This window comes from Strix aluco, chromosome 5, assembly GCF_031877795.1.
Source record: "Strix aluco isolate bStrAlu1 chromosome 5, bStrAlu1.hap1, whole genome shotgun sequence".
NCBI lineage: Eukaryota > Metazoa > Chordata > Aves > Strigiformes > Strigidae > Strix > Strix aluco.
Window position 1 is genome coordinate 62,921,725 of NC_133935.1, and position 16,087 is coordinate 62,937,811.

The following is a 16,087-nucleotide window of genomic DNA, read 5'->3' on the forward strand; positions in this document are numbered from 1 at the left end:
AGCCCACAGTGAATCTGTCTTGCCTAAATTTCATATGCCTTAATTATTTTTATACCATAAACTGGTTTTTGTAATGTGAATTTGAAGAATTCTTTACATTAATGGATGCAGTGTACCTGAAAATTCATCTCTTCACCTTTTTCGCACTGCTTATAAACATAAAAAGGTGATAGTGCTGCACAACCAGTTCATTATGGTACTTAATGTAAATTGAGTGTTAAATCTCCTTAAGTGAAATCTTAACCCTGCTTGGCATTTGTGTTTGTGATTGCGATAGGAAAAAATTCCGTTTTGGAGAGGGAAATCAGCCAAAATAAATATCTCTGTGAGCCATCAGTGGGACCAAATTTAGAGGATAATCTAATAAGATTAGGAAGGTATCACAGATGGATAGCACAAAATGGAATAAAATTCATGTAATCTTCCCAAGCTTGGGAAAAAGAACCAATCAACCAGTCACTGAAATAGCTGCCCTGCAGAGAGCTTTAACCTAATGTTATACCCTGCCTTGGATGCTGTACAGTTTCTTTGGCTGTCCTTTCTGTTTGGAAGCTCTTTATTTCTAATTGTCATCCTGTCACTGAAATGGTTTACCCTTTATTGAACATATTCATGGTGTCCTCAACAGATGTAGTAATTCTGTTAATCTTTTGAGAGATGCCACTATCTCTAACTAGTCCAGATGATGAAGGCTGTATTCAGAAGAAAACAAATAATCACTTGAGGGAGCTGACCAAGCTCATTTGAAGCTACATTGGCATTTCTACATCACACCACATGCTGCAATATGGGCAAACTCCAAGACTTATTTGTATCTCCTAATCCAAATGGTTTTTTAATTGATGCAATTTAGTTTTGTCTCTTCTTCAGGCAGCCATCTCTGACTCTGGTGTTGCTTGTTTCCTGATAATAGAACCCCATGTTGTCAGAGCTCAACTTCGCTCCAGAAAGGAACCATCAGAGCTAGCTCAGAAGCTAGCTACTTGCTCAGTGCAACTTAATTCCCACTTCTACACCAGTTCTAGATGTTGGCAATCTGGTGCCTATATTTAGGAAGTCACTATACCAAAATTCAAGCTAGAAATTCCTGCTGTGTGCAATAGCATGACCAGAATTACTTCCTGTAAAATTTACTTCCCAATAATGAAAGAGCTCAGAAGATGACACTGCATATGGTGGATGTGTGTTATAAGTGTGCCTGTTGAGCAGTTCAGAAAAAAACCCCAAACATATTAAAGCAGCCCGTGTTATTGAACTTTTTCTTTTCTGAATGCTAAACAGTTCAAACACCAGGGGACTGGACATCAGCAGGCAGGTATAACAGGAGGTGCCAATGGTGAAATACCTAAATATAGTTCCAAAGATTGAACTGTGATAGTGAATATGTCTTTCTTCCTTCTGCCACCTGTAGCTGTTCATGTACTTAGCATTCTGACAGTTTGCTATTCCTCAGGATTTGGTTTTAAGTATTTTTTTTTTTTGTTCAAATAGAATTACAAGGTATTTTCTTTCTCAGTATGCTTCTTTTCTTTCCTGATAGGTGGTACAAGCCCTTGGGATCTTTTGATCTGCTTATCTTCCAGAAAAAATGATGGTACTGGCTGCATTCAAATGGAAAGCCTACATCATCTAGAGTTATTCCAGAAGGTACAAGGTTATTGTGTTATCCTTTGTGGGAATAAGAGGACAGGGCTAGCCCAAATTTTCAGCACTCATAAAAAGAAAAGCATCTAATGCTTGTTTTATACTGCAGTGGCATGGTTTAACAGCAATTAAAATGTTTTTTCAAGCTTCCTATCTACTGAGGAGTATTTGTCAGATACCAACATTTCCTTCATCTTTATATCACACACAGTCATCAAAAGCAATTTATCATTTGGACATAGTATGTTATTTTGGATGTAAGTATTTCAGTGTAAATACTGAAAATTGGTACAACTGAGTGTCAGATTTTCCTTTTCTCTTCTTCAGCTTGAACTTTTGTGTTCTTGGTCACCCTCAGCCAGCATGTCAGGCAGCAAAAGCATCTACAGAAGTCAAGGGAAATTTAAGTAATTTACCCCATTGGAAAAGAGAACTTAGAAATCAGGAGAAACAACAAGCAAATGCATGCAGTATTTCAAAATAATATCATAGGCAGAAGATAAAACTGGACTAATTTAGGTTTCGCAGGCTTTGCTTCTAATATCACTATTGAGTTTCATCTAATTTGAGCACGTGTCCAAACAGTGACAGTGCTCCTACAACTGATAATGTGCAAGCTGGACCAGTGTCCTCCTCCAGGGCCTTCATAAGAGTTCCTTGCTCTGGCACTGCAATCTGCTTACTCAGTCCAAAACATCAGTGGTGCTGATATTTCTTGGTATTTTCAGGATTTTCTTTTTTTTCATTTGAGTGTGTTGTGGACACAGTTTAGGTTACTTAGATATGCAAATGTCTAAATAAGCACCTGACCTGTTGGTAAAAATATGTAAGTCACTTAAACTGAGGTCTTTCTTTGAAAAAATGTGACCAAAGTATGGGTACAATTTGGCTTGTATTTCAAGTATAATAGCACAGATAATAATGGCAAGACCCAAAAGTATAGACTCTGACTTGAGGAACTGGGAAGAATAGAGCTGCTTTTAAAAGGTATTTAGTTCAGGTATGAAGTTCATGAGGATACAAAAGACAACTACATGTCCACAGAAGGCAGAGCTAGGAGCATGTCCACTGGGGTTCCCTGGGACAGGGATGCCTTATCTAAGTGTATCCAAAATTAAATTTTTATAGCAGTTCCAGTGTGCTAGAAATATACATGCTTTAGATTCAGGTCTCAGACCAAAAAACACTCCAGGCTTCTGCAAACTGCTTTTTGCTCATTCTACCCATATTTTCGTATCTGAGCCTCTAATACTGTGCCATATAATAATTCTTACAGCACTCTGCAATGTCCAGAAGTTTCGCACATGAATAACTGAGACACAAGGTGATCAAAGGAATTGTCCAAGTTCTCTCAGGAAGTCTGCAGCACAGCAGGGACTTAAACCAGATGGTCCATATCTCCAGATAACTTTAAATATTGGACTAACATGTCCATACCATGGGTGCAACACAGTTCTTTGTTACAGAACCTGGATATGATTTAGCTACTTTAACTTAGCACTGTTCCCAAGCACAGCAATTCAAGAGACATAGGCTATTTCCACACAGGGAGAGACAGTAATTGATAACTGTCAGAGAACAGAGAAGCTAAAGAAACTGAAAAGGGGGCAGGGAAGGGGTGAAAATGCAGCAGCCAGGAGGAGATCGGTAAATCTAAAATTTTTGTTTGTGATGGCCAGTGGAGGAAGAGCCCACACTTTAACTTCATTATGCCATGTTGCAGAGATGGCAAACTTATCATTCCCTTTTGACAGTGACAGGAGTTTAGCACATGATAAATTAAACACAAACCCGTTGAAGGCTCCAGGAGAAAGAGCGCTTCTCTGAATGAAATCATTAAAGCTTCTCTTTTTACATACAGGTAAACCTACTTCCAGAAATCCAGCATTTCCTTTGCAGAAAAGAGGGATTATGCCAGATAACAAAAGCCTTTTCAGGTAACCTAATTTCTTCAAATCTACATATGTGATGATGGTTTTTTAATGCTTGTCACAGGAAGTCTCTGAAATGAGACTGTCAGACCTACAATTCCTTTTAATTTTTAGCCATGAATGCATAGAGGGAAAAAAATTAAACAAGAATGATTATCCATTTCAGATACCACTTAAATACAGATTATAGTTATGCACTATCTTTTCAGGTAAAGATATTGCATTGTTCAGCTATTGCATACTGCAGAAATAATTTAGCTATAAGTGTCTTATTTTTGGACTGTTTTGTGTTAGTAAAGTGTGTTGGTGTTTACACTTCAAAGCCCTGGGTTTGGTGTAATATGTTTGTTCAGCTTTACAAAAATATTGTGGCATGGAGAAGGAGCAGGAGTCAGAGTTTGGTTCCCATCCAAACATAGTTTACTGATAAAAAGCCTTTGTGTATTAAGATCATCAACCAGAAAAGTTTAAAGGTTATGGGCGAGTTGCCAGAGAATTCTAATTTACTATGGCTGAAATTCAACTTTGAATAGAAACTGCAAAAAACTGTTGTACACCATATTAGGTCTACTTAAACTACAGACGGACACATTATGATCTCAGTTACACTACTAAATATCCAGCATCAATGTTATTTTGGATTTATGATCTATCTTCACTGCATAACTTTGCTTATAAGAAATTTTGTCTTTTTTTTTTCTTTGTAATTCAGTAACAACCAACTCCACATTTATTCCATTACTATTTGGCCTTGTTTGCAGACAAATATACATGATTGATCAATCTGATTTTTTCTTTTTTGTTTTTTTTTTCATTTTTCTTTTCTTCTCTTCCTTTTAGTCCTTTATACATATGCTATATTTAGCACATAAGGAAAGGATTACTTACATCTTATTTAACCATTTAGAAGTTAGGTATCTTCTGCAGCAGTATTGTAGTCTTCCCCTTAAGTCAGTGGAGAGAGTGGGGCAACTACAAAAACTACTTAATTTTATCCTAAACTATGTGTTTAAAACAGGTGTCTGGAATTACCCTCTGCAGGTACTTACTACCCAATTATCTCTCAACACTGACTGTAAATGAAGCCTAGACAAGTAGCTTAGATTAAATACCTGCCATTTAGATGACTGACTAAAATTGAGATTATGTGGTTCCTAACCTAAGCATACCATATTTTCCCTTTTAATTTTTGTACTGCTTTGTTTAAAGATTGATCAATACTTAAAACCTGTGTGAAGCGTTTCCCTTAAAGAACTGTATGTTGAGGGTCAGTTTAAATTCCATTTTCCTGGTGCTGTATATTGTCAAAACTGATCATAAGGAACATGCAGTATAATGAACATCTATCCAGGTCCCTTGACAGTCCTTTATCGTGGAGTCATGTTACATCAGGTAAGTGATACGTTCTGTTTTGTCTGAGTTTTAAGTGTCTTCAGTGATGCCTAGTGCCTTGGTTCTCTTGCACTGGAAAGTGAATTAGAAAGTATTCTGATAAAGTATCAGTTTCAGAAGAAAACCGCGTAGATTTCAAAAAACTTCAAGGATTTCAGGAATTGGTAGGTCCTACTCATGTTGAAACAGACTACCTTTAAAAAACATTGGTTTTCCCTGCTACTTGGAGAAAGGCCAATTGCAGTGATTTTATTATTTTGCTACTGCAAAACCACAAACACAAGAGGCACTCACCACACATAGAGCTTTCCCCTTAAAATATGCACATTTTCACTGGTGTCCATAAACTGTGGTACAAGCCATTTTTTGTATGTGGTCTGTTAAGCTCTTCAGTGTTTTCTCCTGTATTGAATTTTTGTGGCAAGGTTTTGGTAGCAGGGGGAATACAGGGGTGGCTTCTGTGAGAAGCTGCTAGAACCCTCCCCCATGTCCAACAGAGTCAATCCCAGCCAGCTCCAAGACAGACCTACTGCTGGCCAAGGCTGAGCCCATCAGCGATGGTGGTTGGGCCTCTGGGATAATTTAAGAAGGGGAAAAAGAAGCTGCTCAACAGCAACTGCAGCCAAAGAGAGGACTGAGAATATGTGAGAGAAACAGCTCTGCAGACACTAAGGTTGGTGAAGAAGGAGGGGGAGGAGGTGCTCCAGGCTCTAGAGCAGAGATTCCCCTGCAGCCTGTGGACAACCATGGTAGAGAAGGTGGATACCCGAAGGATGCTGTGACCCCACGTGGGAAGCCCACGCTGGAGCAGGCTCCTGGCAGAACCTGTGGCCCCATGGAGAGAGGAGCCCAAGCTGGAGCAGGTTTGATGGCAGGACTTGTGACCCCGTGGGGGACCCACGCTGGGGCAGTCTGTGCCTGAAGGGCTGCACCCCGTGGGAGGGACCCACACTGGAGAAGTTTGTGAAGAACTGCAGCCCATAGGAAGGACTCACACTGGACAAGTTAATGGAGGACTGCCTCCTGTGAGAGGGACCCCACTCTGGAACAGGGGAAGAGTATGAGAAGTCCTCCCCCTGAGGAGGAAGGAGTGGCAGAAACAACGTGTGATGAACTGACCACAACTCCCATTCCCCATCCTCCTGTGCTGCTGGTGGGGAGTAGGTAGGGAATTCAGGAGTAAAGTTAAGCCTGGGAAGAAAGGAGGGGTGGGGGGAAGGTGTTTTTAGGATTTGGTTTTATTTCTCATTATCCTACTTTGATTTGACTGGTAATAAATTAAATTCGTTTTACCCAAGTGAAGTTTGCCCATGACAGTAATTTGTGAGTGATCTCTCCCTGTCTTTATCTTGACCCACAAGTTTTTCATTATATTTTCTCTCCCTTGTCTATCTGAGGAGGGGAGTGATAGAGTGGCTTTGGTGGACACTTGGTATCCGGGCAGGATCAACTCACCACATGTCCTCTTTAGGGAAGGGCCATTTATAAGCATCTTATTTCATACTTATGTTATTAGTGCTTTCCTGGCAAAGAGAAAATCCCTTCTGACTGATGCCAAAATCCCATTGAAATCAGGTAGTATGTGTGCTGGTCAGTAGGGGTCTGAGTCCTACCCACTCAGTAACAAAGGATTATTCTAGCAATCTGCTGAAGGACTGTCAGATAGAAAAAGGCCCACCCTCACCTTTCAGTTACCAGAAAAAAAGATTTTGAACCTCAATTAACTGCAATGTTTTCAAGTAAAAAAAAAAAAAAAAAAAATCCATCTCTTAAATCTAGGTGTCTCCACATCAGCATGTGGCCTAGGGGCTGAGGTAGTAGTTTCAACACAAGGGTCTCATGCCACTTGAAATACCATGGAGAGTCTAGGATACCCAGTAGGATAGGCAGATTTGGCACAGAACCGATGTCTTTTTGGTCCAGCAGCTGGAGGGTCAGAAGGGTATCCTATGGTGTCCTAGATGGCAATAGATGTCTCTGTGTAGATACCTGAATTTAACTTGGTATCTAAGCTCCCAAAATGAACAGAAGTACAGTTTAGAGTGAGCAAGCCCAAAAGAACATTTACTTTCAGCATAATTTAGGGTTAGCTGAATTGCTCCACACTAACTGTATAGACTACGCTGATGTCCACTGACAGGAATGGGAACTTAGACTGTGGCACACAGGGGGTCATCTTTGTATAGATCAGACCTCGGAGTGTCTCAACCCAGAATTGAATCCTATTCAGTGACATCTAATTTACTATGAGTGAAATTCACCCATAGAAGATGAAATTAGAATCAGAAGGGTAAATAATTTGATTTCAGGTTAAGAGGACAAAAAGGCATAATTAAAAGCAAATTTCTAGAGCCCAGATTTCAGATACTCTCCTCCCCTTCCATTCACCTGATAAAGCCAGCTCTTTTCACTTCTTTCTTTTGCTTGCATCTTCTGACAGAACTTTCTTTCCAACAACAGCAAAGTTGTCAATTATTAGGATTTGTTTGATCCTCAAAATTATTTGGGGAAAGAAGAGTTTTCATCAGCATTTCTTCCACAGAAGAGTTTGTTCCCTTTCAAATCAGTCACGTACTTTCACTCTTGTGTGTTTGAATCAACAGGGTTTCTCTGCAATTGCTGCTGAAGAGGATCAGTTGGTTTGTTATTACTGTGTTTGTCATTTAGTCAGTCCCCCAAGGAGCCAAGCAATTTCCTGTAAAAGTGAAAACACAAAGTTGCTGCTTTAAGAATTATGTGATGTAATTAAAGACCCAGTAAGTCATAGAAAGAAATATCAGGCAGCAAGGCTGAAAGGATGGGATTACTGGATTTACTGTGGGTATGATAGTGTTGATATTGATAAGCAGTGGGTACAAGGGTAAAGGTTATTTTTTTTAAAAAATGTTTTTCTATTTGTTATTGTGCAATTCTTAAGCTGATGGGTTTTGTATTTAAGAGAGCATGCCCCTTCTCATACCCCTGTTGTATTAATATAGGAAAGAAAATGAGTTGTAGAAAATATCAGATGAGTACTTGTTTCTTTGCTTTGTTTCTTCAATGGAAAATCTTTTTGTCAGTCTGAAAATTCAGATAGATTCTATCTGTATGGGGGGGGAAATTATGCACATACCAACGACGACTGCTTTTTAGGAGACAGGAGAGATGCTGGAAAGAAAAAAGTTAGGAAAATCAGACTAGAAAAAAAGTTTAGAGGAGCAAAAATGTAAAAAATAAGTGATGTATGTGGATAAGTTGGATTGAGTGAGAGAAGGAGTTGCTGGAGGATGGGCACACGTGGCAGTGGGTTTGTGATGAGGCATAAGAATAGTAATAGATCTTAAAATTCAGCATGGAAGACACTAAGTGCTTGCTGCTCAGTCTGAGATTTGTTTCACTCCTGGTTTTGCAGGGTATTTGGCCCAGTTTTTAATCAGGTGCCTGATGTCTGTTCACTATATGAGACGTGAACCATGAAGAGGTTCTGGTATGGCTATTGAATGATAAAGGAAGGCTCCTGGCATTTATTGCTCAGGTCAGCAAAAGCTGCAGCTGTTGCAGTGATCTGTGAATGAAATCTTCCTCCAAACAGTCCAAACTTAGAAGCTCTCTGAGGCTGGAGCATGACTGGCAAAGAGATTTCAGGTGTTCATACTTGGTATCCCACCACTGGGCTGAGAACTGAGATTGGCTGCCTCCTGGAACTACTCTCAGCTGAGAGACAGAGAGGACTAAGTTCCACAATGTGAGCAGAATTGCCCAGCCTCAGTTTAGGGCACAGGAAAGGCATCCTGATGTATGCACAACAAATTCTTTGATAGTGTTGCCTGAGAAAGTAGTGGAAATGCTTGTAACATCCAGACTAGTCTGTCTTTCCATATAAGTATTTCTCTGGCTTCATCACTTCCATGGCCCAGCCTGTGCCATGTATAGCTGTTTTCTCAGCCCATCCAGATCACCTATACTTTTTTAAAGTAATACTTTCACTGTATGCCTTCCTTCTGCATTTCTTTTTATTAGTGTCACCAGTGCAGAGACTTGATGAGTGTCTACCAGACTTGCATGCTCACTTGATCACCTGCAGGGCTGACCAACTGTGTTAATCACACAGAAGGTCTTGGGATAGGCAGGACCCTAATAAAATTGGGTGGGAGGGAGAGCCAAGATAGTCCAGCTGTGTGACTGTGCTCTCACTATGTGATATGTTTACTGTCTGATGTTAACTCTGCACCAGCTTACCTCTCCCCTGCCTTGCAAATCTGCCCTACCTGCCCTCAGCATCACTGGGTCACTCTGGAGTCAGCAAGAAGGGTGAGGGGAAGAAGAAAGGCCCAGTGGGGCCACTTATGCAAGAGAGAAATTATAGATTAAATTTATTTTCTGTTGTAATAATTCAACATCTCTGTGACAGGAACGTGCTTCTTTAATAGAAGGATGCATTTATTTTGCCAACTGGCCCTTATAAATGTCTGCACACCAGTTGTGATCGGTTTTGTACCTATTACCTTTCTCTTACTGAAATTGCGTAGAGCCGCAAGAATGGCCAATAAAATCATCATCTGATTCTTTTGAGTTAATTTAATTATAAACTACATGGGGCAGGATCTTCTTTGTTTTAGAACAGGGTCAAATCTCAGCTAGGACAGAAACGTACTTCTGTAATAATAATAAATACGAGGAGACTGAAAAGAAGTAAAGCAGCTAAATGAATTTAATTATTTGGCCTATACTCTTCTATATTCTACCCTGTTACTAGTACAGAATTGTAGCTGTGGCTCTAATCATGTAACAGTCAGCCAGCATTTGCACTAAGTTGCTTTTTCCAGAGCTGTATAGCTTATCTGTAAATTTAAGTTCCAGTATGAAGGGTGCACAAAGAAGAAGCAGCCCTTCTGGAAAATATTGAAAAAAAACCCCTCTATCTTTTACTGGGCAGACGCTTTAGGAATGAAGAAGCAAATGCTGTGTTTAATAAATACTGTTTTCCATCCACTTGCCAAAAAAGACATGCAAAAAACATGGTAAATGATTAATCTAAACTGAAGCTGTATTCGCTGATGTTTTTAAAGGGGAAAATAAACAACACATACATTTCAAAATGATGTGCTATCATAATTCTGTCTTTTTAACTCTGAAACTTCACAGGTGGTTTTTAGCATGAATTTCAGTGCATTCCAACCTACAGTTTAAGTTCCTTTACCTCTAGATCTGCTTTACTATAAACTTTTTAAAATATTAAATGTATTTTAGATAGTTTAAATTTCCAGAAATGACTAGTAGTTTGAAATGTCTCCATTCTAAATATTCAGGGTGGGTTGCTTCCATTCTAAATATTCAGGGTGGGTTGCTTTGAGATTAACTGTATTACAGAGGGAGGCATCACTGCATTTTTTGAATATGAAAACCTTTTAAGGACAGCTAGATCAATAGTCAATAGCGGGCAGGACATTGAACCACAGCAATGTGCACATGAGAAATGAAGCTTGTAACACATGTCAAAACCATCACAGGAGTGTTAAGTATCAAGCAAGAAATCATGTTCCTGTGAAATCAATGGAAAATTTGCCAGGACTTCAGTAGGGGCCAGGATTGCCCCTAGTCTTCCTAGCTTCCTTCAAATGCTCAGCATCTGCTTTGAGTTTCACAGCCATCCTTTTCTAAATGCATAGGTTATAAAGCTAAGTGTTAAAGGCTCTCTCTTTCTTTAGCAACCTCAAGGCCTAATGTGTAAGCCATAGGAGAGTATTAATCTTTGTTTCAGAGTCCTTTCATCCGATAGGTCAAATGGATAACAGGAGGCAATTAAATGGAATAGGTCTGCGTTATGTGACAAGCCTGCAATGACCTCAGGGCATGTATTGGCAGTAGTTCAACTGAAATCATCCATCCTCCAAAATCAACACTGAAAAATGAAAAAAATTGCAGTTTTAATGCTCATTACTTTCATGGCTATGCAGCTCAGAGCAGATCACTATACATGACTGAGCAAAAGGTACTGGATAGTAGGCTTTACTTTGATAAAAATCCCCTAGTCCTGGAGGTGCTCGAAAGTCTGCCTAAGACTGTATGAAAGCATCTCCTGATGTGAAGCAATATTTGCAGCTGTTTAACACACCTTTCCAACCTATGAAGACTGGAAAATTGCCCAGCTGTTAATACTAGAAGAGAACCAGTTTATAGCACCTTGCCTGGTCTGTATCGGAATAAGCTCTTTGTGCTTCATCAGCCCGCACCAATCAGGCAGATGGGTGATCCCAGCACAAGATGCAATCTTAAGTTCTTCTAACTCACTGAGATGTCCTGTCAGAGAGCAAACCTGCAAGGCTGAAAGAGAAGACCTGTTATCAGTCCTTCCTGAATATTGTGCTGCTGAGAAATGAAGTGAGGTGATTATCATTCTCCTTTTTTCCTGTGTGAGAGAATTCAGGCTCCTGCTAGAGATAGACTACTGCTGTGAAAATCTGGAAAGAAGTTCAGAAGGCTTCTGTGCAGAAGGAAAGTCTGCTCTATATTTTCAGGATTAATGTACTTTCATGATCTAAAGTGATGTTTTTCCTGCTAAAAAGAAAAGCAATTGAATGAAGACACTGCAAGTACAATGTGCTGAGCTTACAATGTCCTTTATGAAAGAAATGAACAGTATGCAGGGCTCAGAACAAAACACAGCATCTTAGCTGCATTTCATCCAATCTCTAGCTTTGTGCTTCATTAAACAACCAGGAGCTTCCAAGGTGACTCAATCTCCCTTGAAATGTTTCTAACAGATCTGACAGTTGATGGGCACTTTAGAAACAAAATTACCTTTTTCTCACAGAAAATAGTCTTAAATGTTCCTTGCTCCATGTTTGAAGTGTATAAAATATAGCCTATTTGATCTTGGACGAAGTAAAAAAATTAACAAAACCATATCATAAACCTCCTTGTAACATCAAAGGATAATAAGAAAAGAAGCATAAAGAAGGGGACACATTCTCATTCATCTTCTGTTTTCTTTCAATTGAGTGTTACTCACTTAGTTCAACTAGTAGGGTCTTCTTCTGCTGAATTCCTTATGTTTGCAGATCACCAGATGTTCATGTTAACCTAAGTGTTCCATTTACCACCATTCCATGTGGCCGCAGCCAGGTCAACACTGACCTGGCTCTGCTCCAGGAAGTCTTAATTTGTCCAAATGTACTTCTAGCTATTGGTAAACCTTTTGCTCAGTCACATGTTGTAACTCTTAAATCAGCTATTCTTTATTGTGTATACATTGAATCTCATGTTACACTTCAGAACTCTGAGCCAAAGACAAGTAACTTGGGAGGCGGAGATGGGGAGAGAGGGAGCAAGAAGTCATAGCTGTGTAAAATACTTGAAAGGCCTCATTAGGTGTCAGTGTAGCTGCTCCATTAGATATCAGTTGTCACTGTCAACTGAACTGTTTGACTCTGTGGTACTTTGAGAGATTGCAGTTGACAGAACAATTATCTATCACCAGTTCATGTGACAAAGAAGTGTTTAATTTTTTTGATCTGGAGATGTTGACTTGCTTTGGTGGATCTTATACCTCCTTGTCACATGTGCCCCCCAGCTGTTCCTATGTCTCAGATCTATGTTTTACCCCTTGCTGTAGTTAGAGGGCTAATATGTGAATTCAGCTGAGAACTTGTAGTGGCTTCCTTACCGATCCAAATGGCATAATGGAGAACACCTTAGACAGAGGTAAAGTGGTGCTGTTTGTCAGTGTTTTCAGTGGTACCAATTTCAGAGATGTCAGCATAAGAAACTTTCTTTAAGTCAGAATTTCAAGGAAGTGAAGCACTTTTTTTAAGTGAAAGCAGGTCTCCAGCCTTAGGTCCTTTGCTTTACACTGGATCATCACAGGTGGCAGGAGCAAAAAGTACTTGTGACAAAGCCTGCAGCTGCTTCTCAGGAAAAACAGCAGTTTGTCTAGCCTTTCAATTACTGCATAGCCACTTTAAAAAGGAAAATGTTATTTTCTAGTTTACTTTTTTTTAATCTTTTGATCTCTAGAGCCTGCTATAAAAATTACTGATAAATTACTGGTTTGGATTTTTGAAAGAGGAGATGTAATCTGGACATGATAGTAGGACGCTGGGACTCCTTCTAACTTGGTTTCCCAAGCTGCCTGACACATATCAACTGCTGAGTCTGCCTCACCTCTTCTATTATAAAATGTTGATGTTATTTATGTACTTCAAAAGGACTGGTTAATTAACAACAGCTTGTAGAGTGATTTCAAGATAGAAAAACATGGCAATTACTGCAAACAGTAAAGGCACTGCTGGCTAATTTTCATTGATGATAATGTTGATTAACAAATTTACAGCTCTAATAAACACTGTTACTGCTTTTGAGTGCAAGAGCAGGTGAAGAGTTGCCATAAGAACTGATGCAGCTCAGTGTGCTGCAGTTCAGCACTACTGATGTCTCTTTATTATTATGATAATTGTATTCATTGATTACTAGGACTAGATTTACCAAAATGAGGGACTGTCACTCCCTATTAACTCTGCCTGATGGTGTACATGCTGTGTGTCTTCTCAAAGGAGCGAGCACCTTGTGACAGTCTCACTCCCCCTTCTCCTTCTTCCACCTTGCAATGGGCTCTCTCCCAGGTGGATGCTAACACAAAACCAACAGAGGTGTGTAAGGTACCATACAGACAGGATGCTCTACAACATGAAGAATAACTTTTAGTTCTCAGTGATAGTCACCAACACTCTGAATTTGCTTAACCTTCTCTTCTTCAAGAAATGTCAGGTTTCCATTTTTTCTGTGTTGAGGCATTTTGCAATGACAGGGCAATGCTATGGGTCTTCCACCCAGTAGTTTGAGAATTTCAGGACACTTCTGTTTTTCATCTGCCCCTACCCATTTTTTAATTTTTTTTTGTTATACCCAGATTCAGTAAAAAGTCCACTGGATCATGACAAATGAATTAATGTCAAAGTAATCTTTTTTGTTTCCCTAAAACAGCTAAAACTCTCATTTAAGAGGGGTAAATATAGGTACAAACCTCATCTCAGTATTTTCAAACTCTGTCTTTTGAGTTAATACCATATTGTTATTTGTTGCCTTAGCAATACAATTAAAACCATATTTTAAAACGGAAAGGGCACTCTAGTTTCTGAGTAATGAACTGAACAGCCCTTCTCTGCTGCCCTGTTCCTATTTTCAGTGGAATATTTGCTTTATTTTAAATAAGAAGATTATGTTTTGTGCATTTCCCTTTTCTCAATATTATGGTCATTTTCATTAAGCAATTGCTGAAAAATGTGCATCTTTGACGTAATTTGGCTTTCAGATGATCAGCTGAGAAGAGCTGTTATTCTTGTCCTTTGCATGTCACATAGCTATGGCCTAATGTAAAAGTTGTATAGGTTGTACGGAGCTTGGTCTGGAAGCACAGTTCGGCCTACAGCTGTGTGCTGTAGCCATCACAGTAAGACAACCTGTGCCTCTCTCTTGTCTGCCCCCCTAGAGCAACATTGGCAATGGGGTAGCTTGGATTGCTGTCATGGGCTTCATTGGGTTTTGTGTAACTTTGGTCCCATTCATGGTCAACAGATCAGTATCTTGCTGTTTGAAGATCTAGGCCATGAGATTTGAACTTCAGAGTCTGACAGCACTGGGCTGTTTCTGATAGTTGTGCTACAGTACCAGGATACAGGGGAATAGGGCTTGGTTCCAGAACTCCATAGACAGTTGCAACAGCAGTGGACTGTGTCTTGCCTTTTTACCAGTGTGGGGATAAATCAGAAAAAGATCTCTGAAGTCATCTGTGCACTGTGGAGGGCCTTTATGTGGTTTAATACTTTGGGTTTTGCCTGAACACCAAAGCTGTATAATCAAACTTTGCACTCTGGGAATTATTTGCAGCTGCAAGCAAGTAGCTTAGTTTTCATGTGTAGTCAATGAAAAAATAAACCCTTTCAGAGAGCAGTTCAGAACCAGTATTTCTCTTAGTGCTCCAAGGACTGGTCTCTCTCTCCTTTGCCTAAAGACAAAGCCTACAAATACTATTTTGCTAATATAGACACTTTAGTTAGGTAACTAAAATGATGCATAGGAGTAGTTGCTGTGGGACCATTGCAAATTGTCATGGTGAAATGCCATTGTCTCTTTACAGGGGGGAAATTGCCATAGAGAAATGCCATTATGTCTTTACAAGGCAGATATGGAAAAAGTAGCACTTGATTTAGAAGATCTGCTCCCTGTGCATATTCAGAAGCAAGTCTGCTAAATAAATGACTTAATGGGAGTTTACTGTCTTATTCCTGTTACCACTGCACAACCAAGTAGGCAGACAGTAGCCTGTTTTATCTCTGTACCATCAAACAAGCAGGTAGTCACTTACAAAGTCCAAATCAGTTATAATGCATAACACAGCACAAAGATGCCAACGAGAGTATAATCTGAACATGAGGTGCTATATTAATAAATGCCTGGTTTTGATTAGTGAAGCCTTTAATCCTGCTAAATGGTGCATGTAAGGCAAAGGACCAGATTAATTTTAGATCCCAGTTGAGCTTAGAAGCCTGAACTGAGCTGACCTGATGAACAGCCGATAAACATAGACAGTCACAATGTCATTTTAACAAGATCTGTATGAAAATGAATAGTTCTTTTCCTTGAATGGCTGCTCACAGCTCATCACCAGAAATAAAGCTTCATTTTTATTTTCCATTTCATGTACCAAAGTCAAGAGTGCATACTTTAAAAGAGAAGCTATACAAATAAATTCATAATATTAGCACAGTGCAGTATGTCATTAAAAAGATAAGTAATAAGGTTTGGGAATAATATGAACAGCTTGACTTTTCCCTGACTATTACTTAAGAACTTGAAGTGTGAGGTGTGTTAATGAAAGCCACGCTACATGAAGTAATGACATAATGTAAGGGCTCTGTGCTTTCTTATCAGCACAGTAAAAGCACAAAATGCATACCACCCGTTGACTGATCTCACATCACAATATTTTGATTACTATTAATAGTCACATGTCTCAGTAATCTTGAGGACTCTGGTATATCAGCCCTGCTCCCACTGTGTTTGGTGGCAGAACTAAGCCTCCTATGGATTTTAGTAACTACAAAATGTAGCCTTAAACGGTGACCCTAGAAAAAAGGATATGT

The 16,087-nt window shown here is 39.4% G+C and overlaps 1 protein-coding gene across 3 annotated transcripts in view; it reads left to right on the top strand.

Moving 5' to 3' along the window:
- CPED1 (cadherin like and PC-esterase domain containing 1) overlaps positions 1–16,087 on the top strand; it is a 153,853-nt gene that overhangs the window by 34,135 nt on the left and 103,631 nt on the right. For all 3 annotated transcript variants that reach the window (XM_074827582.1, XM_074827584.1, XM_074827583.1), the window contains 2 exons: positions 1,541–1,647; positions 3,506–3,581. In XM_074827582.1, coding sequence (XP_074683683.1) covers positions 1,541–1,647; positions 3,506–3,581 — 183 coding nt within the window. The remainder of the gene's footprint in view (positions 1–1,540; positions 1,648–3,505; positions 3,582–16,087) is intronic.